Source organism: Nicotiana tomentosiformis, chromosome 1, assembly GCF_000390325.3.
Source record: "Nicotiana tomentosiformis chromosome 1, ASM39032v3, whole genome shotgun sequence".
Classification (NCBI taxonomy): domain Eukaryota; kingdom Viridiplantae; phylum Streptophyta; class Magnoliopsida; order Solanales; family Solanaceae; genus Nicotiana; species Nicotiana tomentosiformis.
In genome coordinates, this window is record NC_090812.1 from 147,818,610 (window position 1) to 147,839,167 (window position 20,558).

The 20,558-nt window shown below is 38.5% G+C and overlaps 1 protein-coding gene across 1 annotated transcript; it reads left to right on the forward strand.

Moving 5' to 3' along the window:
• Positions 1 to 15,105: 15,105 nt before the first annotated feature.
• Positions 15,106 to 15,800, forward strand: LOC138891504 (uncharacterized). Its single transcript, XM_070174841.1, has 2 exons — positions 15,106 to 15,111; positions 15,423 to 15,800. The coding sequence occupies exons 1-2, from the start codon at positions 15,106 to 15,108 to the stop codon at positions 15,798 to 15,800; spliced, it is 384 nt and encodes a 127-aa protein (XP_070030942.1).
• Positions 15,801 to 20,558: the final 4,758 nt, after the last annotated feature.

Consider the following 20,558-nt stretch of genomic DNA (forward strand, 5'->3'; position numbering starts at 1 on the left):
ACGATATTTTAGTGGACTCTCGGCTAGAGGCAATCATTTGTGAAAGGTCCTACACATACTCCAGGATCACAAGTGACATGCCATGTTTTCCAAGTGCCACAATTTGACGAGCTCGAAATACATACTTAAATTATGCTCGCTAGTCAAAGATAGTATAGTATAATATCGTATCCACAAAGATTGGAGTTAAATAATATTTTCGTACTTTCTAGCTTGATTGCTATCCAGGAGAATCAATAATTGAGATTTTGTATGATTAATAACTAAAATTAACTAAGAATCTAAAGCTATTGAGTAATGACAATAGAAATAAAGGTAAGCAAGAAAATTATCAATGGGAGAAAATAGGGGTGGATAGGATAGGTGCAAGATAATTATTTGGGATCTAACTCTAGATAATTCACTTCTAATTTTTAAGTGAGTCTCTCGAATTAACTCAATTATTATTCCAAACGTTCAGCAAAAATTCCTCTCGATTAAGTCTTAACCTCACAAGATGAACCAATTTAAGCACGTGAAGATATGTAAGAATGCGTAGTGGATTGGTCTTTAGGAGAACCTCTCTTGATTATCCTCCTAACTAGGTTTAATCAATGATTCAACTAGCCTCTTTCGATTACTAAAAAGAATTAATAAACTCAACCAACAATATAATACAAAGATATCACAAGTTATGCATCTCACAATTACATGAACTAGTGAATATAGATGGAACAATTAAATCATCCAAAAACGTTTCAATACATAAAACTAGAGTTATAATCCACAAACAATCATCAATACACAAAATCCATCAAACCCTAAAGGGAACTACTCCATAATCATGGAGAAATTCATCACAAATATAATTAAAGTATAGGAAAACATAAATTCAATCCAAACTCGGGTCTTGAGTGAGGAAGGAATGATGAAATCCTTGTGTTTTTTCTCCTCCAACTCCTCCTTGGCTTCCTTAGGTCTAAAGTATGTCAAAAGTCCAGAAAAAAATATTTTTCTATGTATTTATACCAAGTAGGGTCGGGCCCAGACGAAATCACATTCTCCTAGCCGAAATAGGAAAATAACTCTGTAAACATTGCACATGCGCGCCGCATGGGGCGACGCGCCATGCGGGACATTAGTGGGGAAATCTAGAGAGTTGGTTCTGACAGGCAGCAGAGATCCTTACAGCTGTGGTGCCCCACGCGCCGCGGCAGTGAGGTTTTTTTAGAGTACGGATTTTTCTTGTGTTTTGACATACAGACTTGGTCCTCGGCCCCCGAACATGATCTCGGCTTAATCCCTTGGGCTTTTACTCCGACTTCAAAGCTCCAAATCACTTAAATTCATTCCATAACATCTACATAGCTCGAAATCATTCCTACAAGGCATAAAACACACAATAAATGCAAAACACTATCAATTAAAGTTCAAATACAAGTAAAGTGCAGTAAATTAGAGTGCAATAAGTGACTAAAATACGAGATTATAGCCTACCACCAGAGTTCTGGCTGAACTCGGTGGCTTTTCTTTGGCATGTATCAGATGAAAGTATCAGGGTCGATAGTCAAAAGGTTGAAGCAGTTAAGAGCTGGCCAAGGCCCACAACTCCTACCTGAGTACGCAACTTCTTGGTCCTAGTGGGCTATTATCGAAAATTTATGGGGAATTTATCATCCATAGTTGCTCCTTTGACAAACTTGACGCATAAGGCAGCAAAATTCCAATAGACTGATGTTTGTGAGAAGAGTTTTCAAGAATTAAAATACAATTCAACCTCGGCACCAGTCTTAACTCTTCCTGAAGGACCTGGAGGCTATGTCATATATTATGATGTCTCCAGAGTAGGTTTGGGAATCATACTGATGCAACACGATAGAGTTATAGCATGCTTCAAGGCAGTTGAGGAGACACCAGCAGAATTACCAAACCCATGACTTAGAGCTAGCAGCTATGATATTTGCCTTAAAAATATGGCGTCATTATCTGTATGTAGTTCATATCGATGTATTCACTGACCACAAGAGCTTTCAATACATATTCAAGCAAAAAGAGTTAAATTTGAGGCAATGGAGGTGGCTCGAATTATTAAAGGACTATGATGTGGATATTCTATACCACCTCCGGAAGGTAAACGTTGTGGCTGATGCCATAAGTCGAAAATCCATGTGCAGTCTACGACATGTGGAAAAGCATAAGTTAGAGATGACTAAAGACTTGCACTAGTTGGCTAGTTTAAGTGCGTGATTGCTCGATACCAATGACGGAAGAGCTCGAAACATCGTCGAGTCCTCATTAGTGATGGAAGTAAAGGCACGACAATTTGATGACCCGACCTTGGAAAAGATAAGAAACAGCATTCCCTTCCAAAAGAAGCAAGTGTTCTGGGTACAAGGATCAACCTTAGTACACCTTTCCATTTATAAATAGATGGCCAAGCTGAGCGCACTATTAAAATGCTCGAGGATATGTTACAAGCTTGCGTTCTAGGTTTTAAAGGAAATTGGGAGGATCAATTACCACTCATCGAGTTTTCTTACAACAATAGCTATCATGCTAGCATTCAGATGGCACCTATGAGGCCTTATATAGGTGAAAGTGTAGATCTCCTATCAGCTGGTTCGCGTTTGGTGAAACAAAGTTATTAGGTCCTGAGTTGGTTCAACATGTTGTAGAAAAGATGAAAATAATTTGAGATCGATTATTGACCGCTCAGAGCAAGCAAAAATCTTACTCTGAAAACCGGTGTCAAAAATTGGAGTTTGATATCGTAGACTGGGTGTTCTTAAAGGTATCGCCTATGAAATGCGTGATGAGATTTGGAGAAAGGGGAAAACTTAGCCTCCTGTATATTGGGCCATATCAAAATATTCAGAAAGTTGGTCAAAGTGTCTTATAAGCTTGAACTGCCCCCCCGGAACTGGAAGCAGTGCATCCGATATTACATGTTTCTATGCTTCGAAAGTGCTTAAGTAATCCATAATGCATTACCCCTATTGAATACATTCAAGTCACCAAGGACCTATCTTACAAAGAAATTTCAGTGGCCATCTTCGATTGTCAAGTACACAAGCTGCGAACCAAAGAGGTAGCTTCTATTAAAGTACATAGGAGGAACAACAGTGTAGAAGAAATTACATGGGAAGCTGAAGAAAATTTGAAATTCAGGTACCCACACTTGTTCTGTGATGAAGGATACAACAATAAGACCACCATGGTGGGCGCAATTCTAGAAGACTAAAGAAGTTTGCATGAAGTAACCTACGATTTAACATTCGAGGATAAATGTTCCAAGGGAGAATGATATTACACCCCATACCTAAACAAATATGGAAAAGTGCGGCTTATAGCGTGACCAATCAGTCGGTGGCGCGTTTGAGGGCAGAAGATGGCTACACATTTCATTAAAACTTCCGATAGCTGTTACCGAGTGCTGAAAAAGGGGCGGGGCGACCCGTTTTGCATGTCGCAGCGGTGGAGTTTCCTAGATTTTGTGTGATATAAAAATGCAGTGCAACACTCTTTCTCTTCAATTCTAGAAGGTATCATAAACGTTAGTTCTTCCAAATGCTCCCAACATCCCATTAGAATTTCCAAGCAATTTAAGGCAAAGTCGAAGGCGAATCTAAATCTAGGATCTAGCGTGAGGGCTTGGAAGCATCACTGAAATATTTATTATCTTGTTGTATCGATTCTGGAAAATTCGTTGGAGACGGAGTTAATCGTCCTAGAGGTGTAGCTAGTTCTTCAACAAGGTATGTAAGACATCTTTCTTTCTTGGCGTGAGTTGGTATGAGTCTCTCCCTCCCTTTAAACGACTTCTGCATAGTAAGCATTAGTAGTTCTATTTCTAATTCCCTCTCAATGACGTTGTTCTGTTCTTACTTATTCTTACCGGTAATATTTATTTTAAAGTCTATAATATTCCCAATTGGTATCCTACGGTCGGAGTGTATGATTCATTCTGAGTTTAAAATTGTTATCCCTTAAACCAAAAATTATAATGCACTTATACATATATATATACATATATATATATATATATATATATATATATATATATGTATTTATTTTACTTTACCGGACCACGCTATAGACGGTCGGGTTCGGCACCTATTGTGCAACCACTGATAAGTTGGATATGAAGAGACACAATATGATATACTACCGAGCCCTTTCCTGGTCGGGTACGACCGAGCTCTGTATGTAGCCAGGTACAATATTATGTAATATAAGACAGTACCTAGTCCTTATGTGGCCGGGTACAACTGAGATCTTATGAGGTCGGGTACGATGTGATGAAAGAAATAAACCTTACAGAGTCCTCTATGAGGCGGGATACGATATGATGTGATATGCTCCAAAGAAGAGCTAACTAACACTGTATTGTAATTAGTTCACAATCCCCATGAGTGGAGTAACCCTTCATAAAGTTTGTAAAATTCTAAGTTTATGGTTTCTTTACTTTATGCCCACGGTGGCTTATCTTCGGTAATCAGGTTAAAATCAAGTACCCTTATCTCTTACGTTCTACCATTGATTTTACATGTTTCCGTAGTCTTACATACACAGTACATTTCTCGTACGGACGCCCTTCATTTTTGGGCATTGTGTTCCTGCCCACAGGTACATATAGGCCCGATGACGCCCCACCCCAGTAGGTGCATGTTCCAGCTATTAGTTGTCGCTCTCCATTTCTCCGGAGTACCTGTTCAAAAGTTGATAGGCACTTAAGCATATGTTCTAATCATTTTGGGTACTGTGGGGCCCTGTCCCGACCAAGTTGTGTACATGTATTATATTTTGATGCTCTTAGAGGCTTGCAAACTAAAGTAATGGTCGGTATGAGTAAAAGATGATGGTAACCCAGATGGCAATGGATGTATATGTGAATGTGAATGTGTAATGTAAATATATCAATGCTAAGGTCTTTTCCACAGCTAGTTGTGGTCGTGTAAATGGTTGCTTGAAGGCCTCGTTGGCCCAGATTTTATGTTATACGGTTTAAGTATGAACGTTGGTTTGCACGAGCCTTTGTGCATCGTGTAGCAGTCGCAAGTGCGACAAAAATATTTTTCCGTGTTTGATTGGCAAGTGAAAAGTATCTTTTAAAAAAAACTTTATATGAATATTAATAATAAATTAGCAAATCGGATAGTGTTTTAATGAATTTAATTAAAAATAAAAAATAATGTCAAAGTGTTAGTTAAAGCAAGTAATATGAAGTTAAAAGTTAAGATAGTTATAACGAAAATGACTTTTGCATGTAAGTAAGGGAAGTCATTTTCCCTCTTTTGATGGAAAATATTTTTTCTTGAAAAATGATTGCCATATCAAATACTAAAATGTTACTTTCTCATGAAAAAATTGTCCTGCGAGCAACGTCCATCTTAGCAGATTAATTTAAGATCACCAAGGTGCATGATAGAAAATTTAGAGGCAAGTAAACCAAACAAGGTGCTGAGAATAAGAGCTTGTGTAGGACTATAATATCATCAGCACAAAGAAGAAGATTTTTTCCCTCAAATTTTTGCATTAGGTCTTTTTATGCATTATACTATTATATTACAATGTATCTTTAGTTTAGTGCATGATATATGTATTAATGGGATTTTATACCATTACACGATTGATGTCGAATTAACAATGTAGAGTTTCGACTGATAGTTTTAAAAATGGAAACTGATCAAATTTGCATTTAAATTATACGAAAGGTCATGATTTAATTTTCATTAATAGTTGGGACCATTGTCTTCTTCAACATTCAAACTCTTAAATTATGTTGATGGAACTCAACAGTGATTTATTACACCAACAAGTTAACTTCTCGCCTCTGTCATAACTCTATTGACACAACTTTATACTAGTCCTTGTGATATCACCAATAGCGATGCTAGCACCAAATTGACCTCCTAATACTAATTAAGAGAAACTCAACACAGAATTCAGCTCATAAATCATTTGCACCAATATTGTGGCAGTTAAGGGTGGGGTTATAACGGTTGAGGCTCAGTGGTCTTTTGGAAAACATAAAATGGTTACTGAGAAATCAGTATTAGGGTTGTTCGAAACCGAACTGTAGCTGTTAATCCAATCGAACCGATAGCTTATTGGCTTATTGGTTTATTGGTATCGGGTTATTAGAGTAATGAATGATGAACGGATTGAGATTTTATAATTAACGGCTTAACGGTTTTGGGGCAGATTACTCAATTTTCTTATCGGATAAACCATTAACCCGTTAAGAATTTTTATATTTATACTTTTACTCCTATGTATATAAAGTACTATTGAAACCCTAAATGGCTAAATTCCTAATTTCTAATTCTCAATTGAATTCAGTCCGCAACAGAAAGTGAGAAGTCGACCAGTCATCACTCATCTCTCCTAAGTCCTAAATCTCTAATCAAATGTTCTCTCAATTTGAATCTGCCCGTGCTCATATTTTTATTAAGAGTATTCAAAAATTTGTTCCAAATATTATTTTGTGTACTCCATGACAAGTCTTCATTGAGTAATGGACTGAGGATTATGAATGGTAAGTTGAAATGATAAAAGCCAGTGAACTATGCAGTTTGGTCATTTGGTATACACAAGATTAGGGTTAAAAAAAAATTTATTTAGTTTAGCAAATAAATCGCCGGATAATCGTTAATTCGATACCAATTCGCATGTTGTCTTATAAAATGGCTAGCAGATTACTACATTTATAATCTGATAACCAATAAATCGAATCGTTAAGCGTAATTATCCGTCACATGAGCACACCTACAGAGAAAGTGGTAAAGATAAATTTATGTGAGAGATTAGTGTCTGAACGGGGTGGTTCTTACGTGAATTTTTTTGTGTTCTTTCTGTGAATGTATGTCATGGGGGGGAGTAGTGATGAAGTAGCATTGGTCTTCATGCGGTGGTTTTGAGAATGGAAAAAATCAATTATTATCATGGCGATTCATTAAGAGGGAAAAGAAACAGTGGCAGGGATACATAATGGTGAAATTTGAACTATTTCGAGAAGTCGAGGTGCAAGTTTGGACTATTCGCATTATTAAAGGATAACAATAACAACAACAATAACAATAACAAAAATAACAGAGCAGTGAAGTCTCACAAATAGGGTCTGGGGATGGTGGTATGTATGCAAACATTACCCCTATTTTGGATGGGTAGAGAAGCTATTTTCAATAGATCCTCGGCTCAAGAAAAATGAAAAGAAATAATAGAAATAAGCAATATCAGTAACAAGGAAGATCAAAACAGCACACTATAAGGCACAAAATAGATGGAATAAAGTAGTAGCAACAAGCATCAACCACAGCAAGATACTAAGAAATCGACGTGGAAGGTAATAGGAAAACATGTAAAATTAGCAATCTAAGAACATGAAAACACTACCAGACTAACCGTAATGGTATGGATCCTAAATATACTCGACTACCTACTAACCTTAATTCTATCCTAATTCGCAACCTCCACACTCTCTTATCAAGGGCCATGTCCTTAGTAAGTTAAAGTCGCGTCATGTCCTGCCTGATTGCCTCTCCCCAATTTTTCTTTGGCCTCTCTCTACCTCTTCTCATACCCACCAAAGCCAACTACTCACACCTCTCCTTACTGGCCATCCGAGCTTCTCCTCTTCACATGCCCGAAGCATCTAAGCCTCACTTCCCGCATCTTGTCCTCCACGGAGGCCACACCCACCTTTACCCGGCATCTTCATTTCTAATCTTATCCAACCTGGTATGCTCAATCTCAGCATCTTATCTTCTAAGTATGGGAATTCTTGACTGGCCAGTACTCTGCCCCATACAACATAATTGGTCTAACTACCATACTGTAGAACTAACCTTTAGGGGTCGTTTGGTGCGCGGACTAAATTCTCTCGAGATTATAATCATGTGTATACCATATGGGAGGTGGGATAAAATAATCTCAAGTTTGATGAGATAAGGTGGAATAAGATGGGATAGCCTAGATTAAGTCTAGAATTACACTTATACCGTGATTGGTTGTCGGTATAAATTTATCCCAGGATATATTTGTACCTCTTACCAAACATAATATAAATTAATCACACATCTTATCTCACCTTATTGTATTGGTAGAAAAAAGGTGTCACACGTGGAACCTTACTGAGATGACAAAGCATGATACGTGGAATAATGGTGAAGTGACAACTGGCATATTCCATTAATAAAATTAATGGTGTAAGGAAGATGCGGAGTAAACACCCACGAAATAGTAAAGAACAAATGACCGAGCCTAAACAGTTGTTGAAGAGGCACAAGCGGAATGAATCAAGACCAAAAAGAAGGAAGATTCATGAACCAACAGTAAATAAGGAAAGTGAATCGGAGTCGTTACAAGGCCTTTACAGTTACGAATGTGTCAGTTATGATTATCAACCATAACGAGCAATTAATACTATTAATGCCCATAATGAATTCGTCATAAATAGGGGGAAACATTATAATTGGATACTCCTATATAAGGATATAGAATCTCACTTATAAGGACAAGTTCTGAGCACTATTAAAATATACTTACATTTTATTGCTTCAAAAAACCCTTCTACATAATTTGAGGGATAGATTTTCATTTCATTCCTTATCTCTTTTTTTAACTAATTCACATTGCTATTTTTCTTTATTTTCAAGCGGATTATTGAGGAAGTAAGGTATTATTTGATTTTCAGTAGCCCGATTTCTTCTAAATATAAGCTTTGACCAAAGATTCTATTTTTTAGTTAAACAAATTGGTCTCGTTACCGGAAATCTGATAATCTCTTTACTTTCCAAATCCTTCTTTCTCACAACTAAATTATGCCAACTGGTAACGACAATAACCAACTGAACCTTTAAGAGGAAACACCGCCACATCACTCTCCAACAGAATCCCCTTGTCAGTCCCGAGGAGGAACACCTGAGAGATCCACATCACACGCTAATGATCAACAAGGTGATGAACAAACCATAGAACAAGACGTTCTAAAGAAGTTGATTGCAGAACAGGTGAATAATGCTCTTCATTCCTTTGTTAGGGGGTTGCCTAACACGCCGCATACCCCTCCACCAGCCAATACAGTGACTTTAGAAAACCCACGCTCGAAGCTCGATAATTCTGGAAGTGGAAGAGTTCTTAATGAATCCCGTGACTGGAGGTCACGTATACATAATAACTCAGATTTACGAAGTTTGGTACTAACTTTGCAGAAACAGTTGAAAGAGCAGAATACCAGGCGTACCTTCTGTAATAAAATGTGTTGATATAAGTATTCACAGTAACCTTAGAAGCCGAGTGCGGCTCCTTTGCCAATTCTTAAAAAGTTTAAAATACCTGATATTCCAAAATATGATGGGACAACCTACTCACGAGATCATGTAACTGCGTTTACAACTGGCGTAAAGGGCAATGATTTAACCAAGTAGGAAATTGAATCAGTTTTGGTCAAAAAAATTAGGAGAAACACTCACGAAAGGGGCATTAACATGGTATTCTCTTTACCTGAAAACTCTATTAATTCTTTTGCTGAGCTTGAAGATTTATTCATAAAAGCACATTCGAGAGCTCAGAAGGTTGAAAAAGGGATGGAAGATATTTTTAAGGTAAAACAAGGAGATACAGAGTTACTCAGGGAATTTGTGGATAGATTTCAAAGTGAAAGGATGATGCTACCACAAGTACATGATAATTGGGCAGCTATGGCGTTCGCAAACAATTTAAATAAAAAAAGTTTAGAAGACACGAGAAGACTTAAGGAAAGTTTGCGAGAATTTTCTGCTACAACATGGAATGATGTGTACAACAAATACAGCACAAAGCTGTGGATAGAAGAAGACAAGGTTACACAGTTAAGGGTCAATGAAAGAACAAGTTTGAGACGTTCAGAATCTGAAAAAGGTCCGGGAAAAACAGGTACGAACCTTACATGGGACCTGCGGGATGGGATTTATGGTCTAAACAGGAAAACATACGGTCTGACCATAGATCAAGGCATAAAGATGCGGGTTCATCATCCAGGTTCAGAAAAGGAAGAGATACGTGAGGCAGTGATTCTGACACAGATGCAAGGATTGGAGATTAGAGTTTCAATGTCAGCACTTCTGAGTTGGTGGCTATTTTAAGAAATATGGGAGATAAGGTACGGTGGCCTAAAAAAATGAGATCAAACCCGAGCAAAAGAAATCCAGATTCCTAGTGTGAGTTTCACAACGATCATGGCCATAAAACAGCAGATTGTAGATTATTACAAGGTGAAGTTGAGCATTTATTAAAGCAGGGTTATTTAACTGACTTGTTCAGTGAGAAAGGCAAGCAATACAATATGAAGAATAGACAAGAGCCACCAAAACATTCGTCTCCAAAGAGAACAGACGTCAAAATTCAATGGTGTGACCTATACAGCTGCAAAAAGACGTCGAAAGTCACGATTACTCATGGAAAGCGAGTTCGCCATATTTTGGATGAAGACAATATAACATTTGTGTAACGACCCGGCCGGTCGTTTTGAGTATTACAGCCATGTTACCCCATTTACTTCTCAATTTATGCCTTATAATTGATTTATGACTTATCGGGTTAGTTGGTTCGGGCCAAGAAGAAATTCGGAATGAAATGAGACACTTAGTCTCATAATTAAAATTTTAAGTTAGAAAAATTGACCGGATGTGGACCTATATGTAAAAGACCTCGGATTTAAATTTTGATAATTCTAACAGCTCTGTATGATAATTTTTGGCTTAAGAGCGTGTCCGAAAAATTATTTGGAGGTCGGTAGAAGAATTAGGCTTGAAATGCCGAAAGTTTAATTTTTGGGAAGTTTGATCGGGGGGTTGACCTTTTGATAACGGGGTCGGAATCCGGAATTGGGGTGTAATTTATGGTTTTAGCATTGTTTGAGGTGATTTGAGGGTTCGATTAAGTTTGTATGATGTTTTAGAACTTGTTGGTATATTTGGTTGAGGTCCCGAGGGGTTCGGGTGAGATTTGGAGGGTTAACGGATCAAACGTTTGGACTTGAACAGCTACTGGAATTTTCTGATATCTGATGATGTTTTCCTTCTACGCGATCGCGTGAATGTATCTGCGATCGCGTAGGCTTAGTTGGTCAGTGGAGGTTTTTGTTGTACGTGATCGCGTGGGGATATCTGCATTCGCTTAAGGTTAATTTGAGGCAGTGATATTTTGTGCTTCGCGATCGCGTGAAGCGAGACGCGATCGTGTAGCTATGTGAGTTTGTTGTTCGCGAACGCGCGAAGAAGGTCGCGTTCGCATAGAGGAAATGTGGCAGAAATGGAAATCACGCATTTGTGCTTTACAATCACGTGGTTAGGTCCGCGATCGTGTAGGTTTGTGACATTGCGCATCGCGATCGCGTAGAGTTAAATTTGGGCGATTAAAAATTGTTCTTCGCGATTGTGTGGGAATGTTCGCGATCGCGTAGAGCAAATGTCTGGGCAGAGAGTTTAAGTTCTAAAAATGGGACTTCGTCCCATTTTCAGTTTTTAATGGATTGGAGCTCGGGAAGAGGTAATTTTCGGGAGTTTTTCAAGGAAAATAATGAGGTAAGTGTTCTTAACTCAATATTGGTTAAATTATCCGAATCCATGGTTGTTTTTATCATTTAATTGGTGAATTAAGTTGGAAAAGATTGAAAACCCTCTTGGTATAAATTGAAGATTTGAGGGTCGATTTGGGTCGGATTTTGGTAAAATTGGTATGGTTAGACTCGTGGTTGAATGAGCTTCCGGATTTTGTAACTTTTGTCGGGTTCCGAGACGTGGGCCCCATAGGTAATTTTTCAGCTAAAATTCGGATTTTTTATGAAAAAATAGCATTTTCTTATGGAATTAATTCCAATGAATTTTATTGACTGAAATGAATTATTTATGGCTTGATTCGAGGCATTTGGAGGCCAGTTCACGAGGAAAGGACATTGCAGAATAAGAATTTCACGACTTGATGTAAGTAACAATTTTAAATCTGGTCCTGAGGGTATGAAACCCTGGATTTTTGTATCATGAGATTATTTTGGAGGTGACGCATATGCTAGGTAAGAGGCGTGTGGGTGTGCACCGAGGGGATTATGACTTGGTCCGTCCCGTGAAACTGTAAAGTTGAATAACTTGTTGTTAGTTATATGCTCTCTATGTGTTGTGGACATTTGACTGTAAGACATGTTAGAAACCATGTTTAGGCTATATGTTGGTACCGCTGGGACCTACAGAGGTCGTGTACATGTTGAATTATCTGCTAAATTGTTGTTTGATACTCGATCACAGTTTACTTATTTATTTTATCTCAGTCTCTATTGTTCATTATTGATGCATCATATCATTATTGTTTGGGCTGACTTCATCATTATTGAGAGCTCGAGAGACTGGAGAGATTTATGACTGAGTGAGGCCGAGGGCCTGATTGTGAGATATTATATTATAGCACGTGAGTTGTCTGTTCGGGATATTATAGTACGTGAGTTGGCCGTGCGGATCCAGATATTGATACTATAGCACGTGAGTTGTCTATGCAGCACGTGAGTTGGCCGTGCAGATCCAGATATTGATACTATGGCACGTGAGTTATCCGTGCAACACGTGAGTTGGCTGTGTAGATTATAGAGCTTGGGTTGTAAGAGCCCCTCCGGAGTCTGTACACCCCCAGTGATCGCAGGTACCCATTGAGTGTGAGTGTTGAGGGGTGAGAGCTGAGTGGTTGAGCTGTCGTGACGAGATGAGTGACTGTTTCCTGAGAGGTTGTACTTGCTTTTCATTTGTTGTTGTACTTAGCTGCTATTTGTCATTGTTGTGAAATTCTTTAAAAGATTTTACATCCGGATTACATGAACTTGAACTGTATAAATTGATTTGACTTAAACTGCTGGATATGAAAGCATGTCTATTCTCTGTTGGAATTATTGAAAATGAACTATAACCGTGTAGCTCGTCACTATCTTCAATTCCTTATTTACCATTATTACTTGCTGAGTTGGTTGTACTCATACTACACCTTGTACTTCGTGTGCAGATCCAGGGGCTTCTGGTCATAGCGGATGTTGATTTTCTCTCACCATTAATTTTTCGGAGATTCAGAGGTAGTTGCCGTATTTCGCAGACCTTGTCTCTCCTTCCCTATCTCCTTGTTTATTGTATTTGGTCTTAGACTATTATAGACCATTTTGTTTTGATTTGTATCCATATTAAATGCTCATGTACTCAGTGACACCAGGTTTTGGGGAGTGTTCGTATCAGTATTTGTGAGATTTTGTATTATATTTAAATATTATATTTTCAAACTTAAAAGAAATTGTGATTTATTGAGATTGTCGGCTTGCCTAGTATCGAGATAGGCGTCATCACGACAGGTTGGGATTTTGGGTCGTGACAGTTTGATGATGTAGGTGCGGATGGCTTGTTAATTCCTCACAATTATGCGCTGGTAATATCTTTACTTGTACATGATACTAATGTAAAATGAGTTTTGATTGATCCAGGTAGCTTTGTAAATATTATTCTTCTAAGGGTGGTGAATGAAATGCAAGTTGACGACAAGGTGGTACCAAAAGCACGATCTTTGTCTGGATTTGATAATTCAAGTGTTATCATAAAAGGGGAAATAGTGCTTACCACATTTGCAGAAGGAGATATCCAGGATACGAAATTTCAGGTGATAGACACTGGCATGGCTTATAATATGATTCTTAGAAGGCCATGGATTAATGATATGGACGTTGTACCATCTACATTATATCAAGTTATTAAGTTTCCTTCGCAATGGGGGATTCGACAAATCCGTGGAGATCAGCAAGATTCTAAAAGTATCAATTTAGTGGCGGATTCAAGCACATCAAATGATGTTACAAATGAGAAATAGCAACTATAGAATTCAGTGGAGGATATAATAATACAAACCTCAACTGAAAGCGTTTCAGGACAGACGGATGTAGATTCAAGACCCGATGTTATTCAAGAACCAGAAGAGAATGAAAACATCAAAACAACGATTAAAGAACTCGAGGCTATCATACTATTCAAGCACTGGCCAGACAGAAAAGTTTACATCGGAGCAAAATTGAGCCCGGAAATGAAAGGTAAATTAGTTAAATTTTTAGAAGCTAACATAGATTGCTTTGCTTGGTCACATTCAGATATGAAAGGTATACCACCGGAGGTGATGACCCACAAACTGAATGAAGATCCATTGTACCCCCGGTCAAGCAAAAGAAAAGGAAGCAAGGGTCCTTCAAATATCAAGTGATTGAGGATGAGGTACAAAAACTTTTAAAAATCGGATCAATACGAGAGGTAAAGTACCCAAACTGGTTAGCTAATATTGTGGTAGTTCCAAAAAAGAATGGAAAATGGCGGGTTTGCGTAGATTATACTGATCTAAATAAAGCTTGTCCAAAAGATTCATTTTCTTTACCGCATATAGATCAATTAATTGATTCTACCGCAGGTCATGAGCTGTTAAGTTTTTTAGATGCATATTTAGGTTATAATCAAATAAATATGGATCTCCTAGATGAAAAAAAAATTTCATTTATTACAGACATGGGTACTTGTTGTTACAAAGTCATGTCCTTTTGTTTAAAAAACGTTGGGGTCACGTATCAAAGATCGGTGGCTAAAATGTTTCAAGAACACCTAGGAAAGACTATGAAAGTCTACATTGACGATATGTTAGTCAAGTCAACGCAAGCAGGGGATCATTTTCAACACCTTTCAAGCACTTTCGAAATTCTCCGCAAATACAATATGAAGCTAAATCCAGAAAAATGTGCTTTTGGCGTGGCTTCAGGTAAGATTTTAGGCTTTCTTATTTCTAACAGGATCATTGAAGTGAATCCTGCACAGATCAAATCCATTGATGAGATACCTAACATACTCACGAGCAAAAAAGAGATGCAGAGGTTAACAGGGAGGATAGCGTCTATGGGAAGATTTATTTCCAAATTTTCAGAGAAAGGTTTTAAATTCTTTTTCAGTATTGAAAAAGCAAAACCAATTTTAGTGGACTGACGAATGCCAACAAGCTCTCAAAAATCTAAAATCATATTTGTCAAATCCATCCCTACTGGCTAAACCGAAGGATGGAGAAAGGCTACTCATTTCTCTTGCCGTATCAGAAATGGCGGTAAGTGCGGTATTAGTGCGAGAAGATAGAGGTAAAAAAATCTCCAATTTATTATGTTAGCAAATCTTTGCTGGATGCTGAAACACGATATCCTCACTTAGAAAAACTTGCTTTAACATTAATTATGGCATCTAGAAAGTTGAGACCTTATTTTTAATGCCATCCTATCTCTGTAGTAACTGCTTTTCCTCTAAGGAATATATTTTATAAACAAAAACTATCCGGTAGGTTAGCTAAATGGGTGATAGGACTCAGTGAGTATGATATCATATACCAATCTAGAACTGCAATAAAATCACAGAATTTTTCAGAGTTGGCAGATTAAATGGATAACGTCCTCACCTTACCACCCTGTGGTCAATGGGAAAGTTGAGTCAACAAACAAAGTTATTATTAATAATTTAAAGACGAGATTAGAAGAGTCAAAAGGCAAATGGCCCGAAGTGCTACCAGGAGTTTTATGGGCTTATCGAACGACAGCAAAAATAGGCATAAGAGAGACTCTGTTTTCACTTGTCTATGGTGTTGAAGCCTTAATTCCAATTGAGATAGGTGAACCAAGTACAAGGTATACACAAGCAACCGAGGAATCAAATGAGGAAGAGATGCGAATGAATTTGGATTTACTGGAAGAAAGGAGAGAAGCAGCACTAATAAGAATGGCGACTCAGAAACAAATGATTGAGTGATACTACAACAGGAAAGCTAATCTGAGATACTTCAAGATTGGGGACTTCATGCTCAAAATGGTGTTTCAATTAACAAAAGCAGCTAATGCAGGAAAATTGAGTCCAAATTGGAAAGTCCCCTATAGGATTCGAGACATCGCTGGAAAGGGAGCATATGAGTTGGAAACCATGCATGGCAAGATACTACGATCAAATTGGAATGATGTTTATCTGAAAAAGTATTACTTTTAGATGAAGAAAGTACCCACGGGCAGGTATCACTCAATTACAAATTTATTTTGCTCTTTTGAATTATACTAATAATTTTAGATGATAGGCAAAAAGTTAGCCCGTGACAAATGATGATATTAGACCCGAAAGACGCGCGGAATACTAAATAAATTTTTGGTCTAGGCTACAACCTATCTGATGGAAAAAGGGGTTATGCAGACATCATCTAAACATATGTCTCCGAGTCTCGTTTGTATTTTCCTTTTCAAGAAATGGACCATAAGCAAGGATAATCCATTGCTCGAGATTTTATACTTCAAAGATCCAACACTAGGGGGACTACACATATAGAAGCCTGAAACATTGAAGAAAACTTGGAAAGGCTAAGCTTGCAAAAAGAGACATGAGTTACGAGTTTTAGGCCAAAATTTAATCACGGGATAATAGACCCGATTTTGAATTTCAAAAATATGTTACAAAGAAAGCAGTTATGAAAGTGTTGTATGCATAAATATTGTACAAAGTGTTATATGCATAAATGAAAAATGATGTATGAAATTTGAAAGTTCAAAGCATAAAACTTCCTCAAATTATTTCTTTTTCATGTTTACTTCGTCTTTCATATATTTATACCAATATGAAGATGAGACGTCATCTTCATCAATGTCGTTAATATAAAAGGGTCCTCTTTTATGAATATCCGTGTTTATTAAAGTCACAGATAGTTTAAGCATTTTTAAGTGCAAAGAAAAGGCTCAAATATCAAAGAGCAAAATAAACGGTAAAAACAACCGAAACATATATTAAACCTTGGGGAAATATAGGTATTAGTTTATCATTAAAACCCCAAAACAAGATAGGGGTAACCAAAAAACAAAACAACCTTTCCCAGAAACTTTCCACCAAAAGGTTGCGAACAAAACAACCAAATAAAAAACATAAAAAACTAAGGAGCAACATCTAGGGGGCATCTTCCACAGGAATATCATAAATGGGAGAAGAGGGATTAATTTAAGAAGAGGAGGCTTGAACATCAGCTTCACCAGGAACGAGTCCATTACCTCCGAGATCTTCAACTTCAGGTGAGGAAAAGCTTTGACGTTGCTGAGTTTTCACAATTGCTTCTTTAGCTTTTGTAATTTCAGCACTAAGGTCAAAACTCTCCTGGTTGGCCTCAACTAGAGTCTCGAGGTGTGTATTCAAAAAAGCCCAACTCACATCTAGTGTCAGCTTATCCACGAGAATCTCATAATCCTTCTCCTACTGGTTAATCTCGGCTCTCAATTCTTCTTTCTCTACTTCAGAGGCATCATAGGTTGTCTTCATAGGGGCAAGTGATCTTTCTAAGAACTGAATCTTATCAGTAAAGGTGCGGAGATCTTCCTGAGTTTGAGTAAGAGTTTGAACCAGCTCTCCTGCATAAACCTCTTTTTGATTAAGAAGTTCTTTCAAACTCCTTATTTCTTCAGTTGTCTTAGAAAGTTGTTCAGCAAAGGAGGACTCAAGGATATCCTTATCCTTACCAACTTGATTAGAAGAAGCTTTCTCAATCGCTAATTCAGCGGCAATCATTTTCATTTGTTGCTCTAAAGCATTCTTCTCCTCTGCCAAAACTTCTTTTTCCAATTGATGACCCTCAAATTGTCCTTTCCAATTATCAGTCTCGGTGTGGTAATCAATACCTGTTGATACGCATGAATAACCCTTTTCATGAGTTCCGTAATGATCAAGTTAATCTACAAAGAAAGAGAAGGAGTTATGGATACACAAAAAGAAGAGAAAAGGAAATACAATTAAACTCGTACCTTCAAAGAAGAATGAACAATATCATTCATCAAGGTCAACAAGCTATGACTTTCCAACTTTGACTTCTCCGCAGGACCTAACAAAGGTTTCAACCACACATCGGCTTGACCCGATTACCTCAATAAGTTCCCACCTTCAGGAACCTCAACAATAATTTTCTTCATTGGCTTCTTGCTACTAGAAGTTTCAACTTCTACATGAGGAGTAGTAGCCACGGGAATGGTAGATGAGGTAGAAGCAGCCACAGGGGTAGCATCAGAAGTAACTTTAGGTAAGGACACGCGAGGATTAATAGGGACTAATATTGGAAAGGAGGCAAGGGACAATTCCTCAGAAACATGGCCAAAAGCTTCATCACCTTCGAAGCCACGAGCAAACAATGTTTCAACAGAATCTTAGGGGGATCATTAACTTCTTCATCAGAGATCACCAACGGGGCACTCATTGGATCATCCGTGAGACTGAAGGGAATTGAACTTGGTATAGGTTCATGAGAAGGAGTATTTTCATCATCAGATACCACGCGTCTATGGGCACGTTGCATTCGCTCCAGAGATCCCTCTTCAATGTCTTCTTCACCATCAGAGCCACGGGCTCCATCAATCTTTCTTTTTGAAGAAGAGCTCAAAATTCTTCCCTAAGCAAGAGTCACGAAAATCCTTGTGGATGAAGCAGACGCGGGACTAATACCACGAATGGAAAATCCTAGCAAAGAAAAAAGGCAATATAAGAAACTCTTGAATCAATAAGGGAAAGGAAAGCAAAGATAATAAGCGGAAAAAGTACCGTGTATCTTCACTTTCCAACTAAATCTCTGTGAAAGGTATTTCCAAGATCTTTTCTCCATAGGAGCAACAATTAGCAACTTATCTATCCAAGCACAGAAGTTAGGAATTTCCTTAAAAACTTCCATGGTTGCTGAAAACGTAGGCATGTGATCACATGAGTTTCTTTTAAAAAAAATGAAAAAGTAAGCACGTCATCTTCAGGGCTAACCAATACCCTCTTACTTCTAGCCACAAGGAAAAAACACTCCTTCACGAAATAGTTTAGTAGAGTAAAGATGAAGCAAGTGCCGGAAAGTAAAAGACATAGAAGCCAGATCTGATAAATAACGAAGGTATGCAACAACCCTCCAAACAATGGAGCCAATTTGTCCAAGACACACATTGAAGTAATGGAAGAATTTTATGATTATTGGATCGATAGGTGGTTTAAACCCTAAAGTAAAGGGGGAAATAAGACCTGTGGTAATCAAGGTAGGATAAAGGTCGGCAGGATTAAGGAAAAATGTAACGACCCGGCCGTTCATTTTGAGAATTTTAAGTCTCGTTCGGCGGCATAAGGCCCTGAGCATCTTTATTTCAAACAGTTGTATTTAGAAGAATTGTAGCAAATTCTGTAGAGCTTATGACTTGTACTACCGATTTTGGGAATTGTCAATTTATAGACATTTCTATTTCAAAAGTTGTTAGATGTTATTTATTATTGTTGTTATTCAGTAAATGTTAGGCTTACCTATTCCCTAAGACTAGGTGTCATCACGATACCCAACGGAGGGGAAATTGGGTCGTGACAAGTTAGTATCAGAGCTCTAGGTTCATAGGTACTATGAGTCATAAGTGAATTTAATAGAGTCTTGCGGATCGATACGGAGACGTCTATACTTATCTTCAAGAGGCTACGGAACTATTAGTACAGTTTAACTTCCTTTATTCCTATCGTGCGAGTTCATTGATCTCGAAGATTGAACTTTTATCATTCCATTCTCTCATAGATGGTGAGGACACGAGTTGCAGTCACTGATGACGTTACCCCCAGAGCAGATGTCTCTAGGGACAGAGGTAGAGGCCGGCGAGGAGCACGTGTCGCACCTAGGGCACCTACCAGAGTAGCAGTTGAGAAGCTGCCAGTAGTTCCAATTAAGGGGCAGGTACCGGAGGCGTCTGTTGTTACCCCCAGACTTCAAGAGACCTTAGCACAGTTCCTAAGCATGATTGGTACATTAGCTCAGGCGGGGTTGATTCCGGTTGCACTAGCTATTTCACAGACCGGGGGAGGAGCTCAGACTCCCGCCACCCACACTCTAGAGCAGTGAGTTCATATTGGTCATGTTCCAGGTGTCATGGCGACACAGCCTGTGGTCCCAGCTCAGGCCGTGGTTAGGGCAGCAGCATTTGAGGAAAAATATCTTAGACTTGAGAGGTACAAGAAGTACCACCCTCCTACCTTCAGTGGATTGGCGACAGACGATGCCCAAGGTTTCCTGGAGGAGTGTCACCGCATTCTCCGTACTATGGGTATTGTGAAGATGAGCAGGGTTGATTTTACTATGTTCCAGCTTCGGGGAACGACTTATCAGTGGTGGCGGGCGTATGTGTTGGGTAGCCCGGCCGAGTCAGCTTCACTTACATGGGTTCAGTTTTCATAGATGTTCCTGAGAGAGTTTGTACCTCAGTCCCTTTGAGATGCATGGCACGCGGAGTTTGAGCAGCTGATCTAGGGCACTATGTCAGTGTCAGAGTATGCAGTTAGATTTAGTGATTTGGCTAGACAAGCACCTCCTTTGGTCGCTACAGTTAGAGAGCGTGTCCGTAGATTCATTAAGGGGCTCTGGCATGATATTCGGGTCAGCATGGCTCGGGAGTTAGAATCGGATGTTTCGTTTCAGCAGGTAGTAGGGATCACTCGCCAAGTAGAGGGCATGTGGGATCAGGAGAGAGGAGCCAGGTGAGGTCAGAA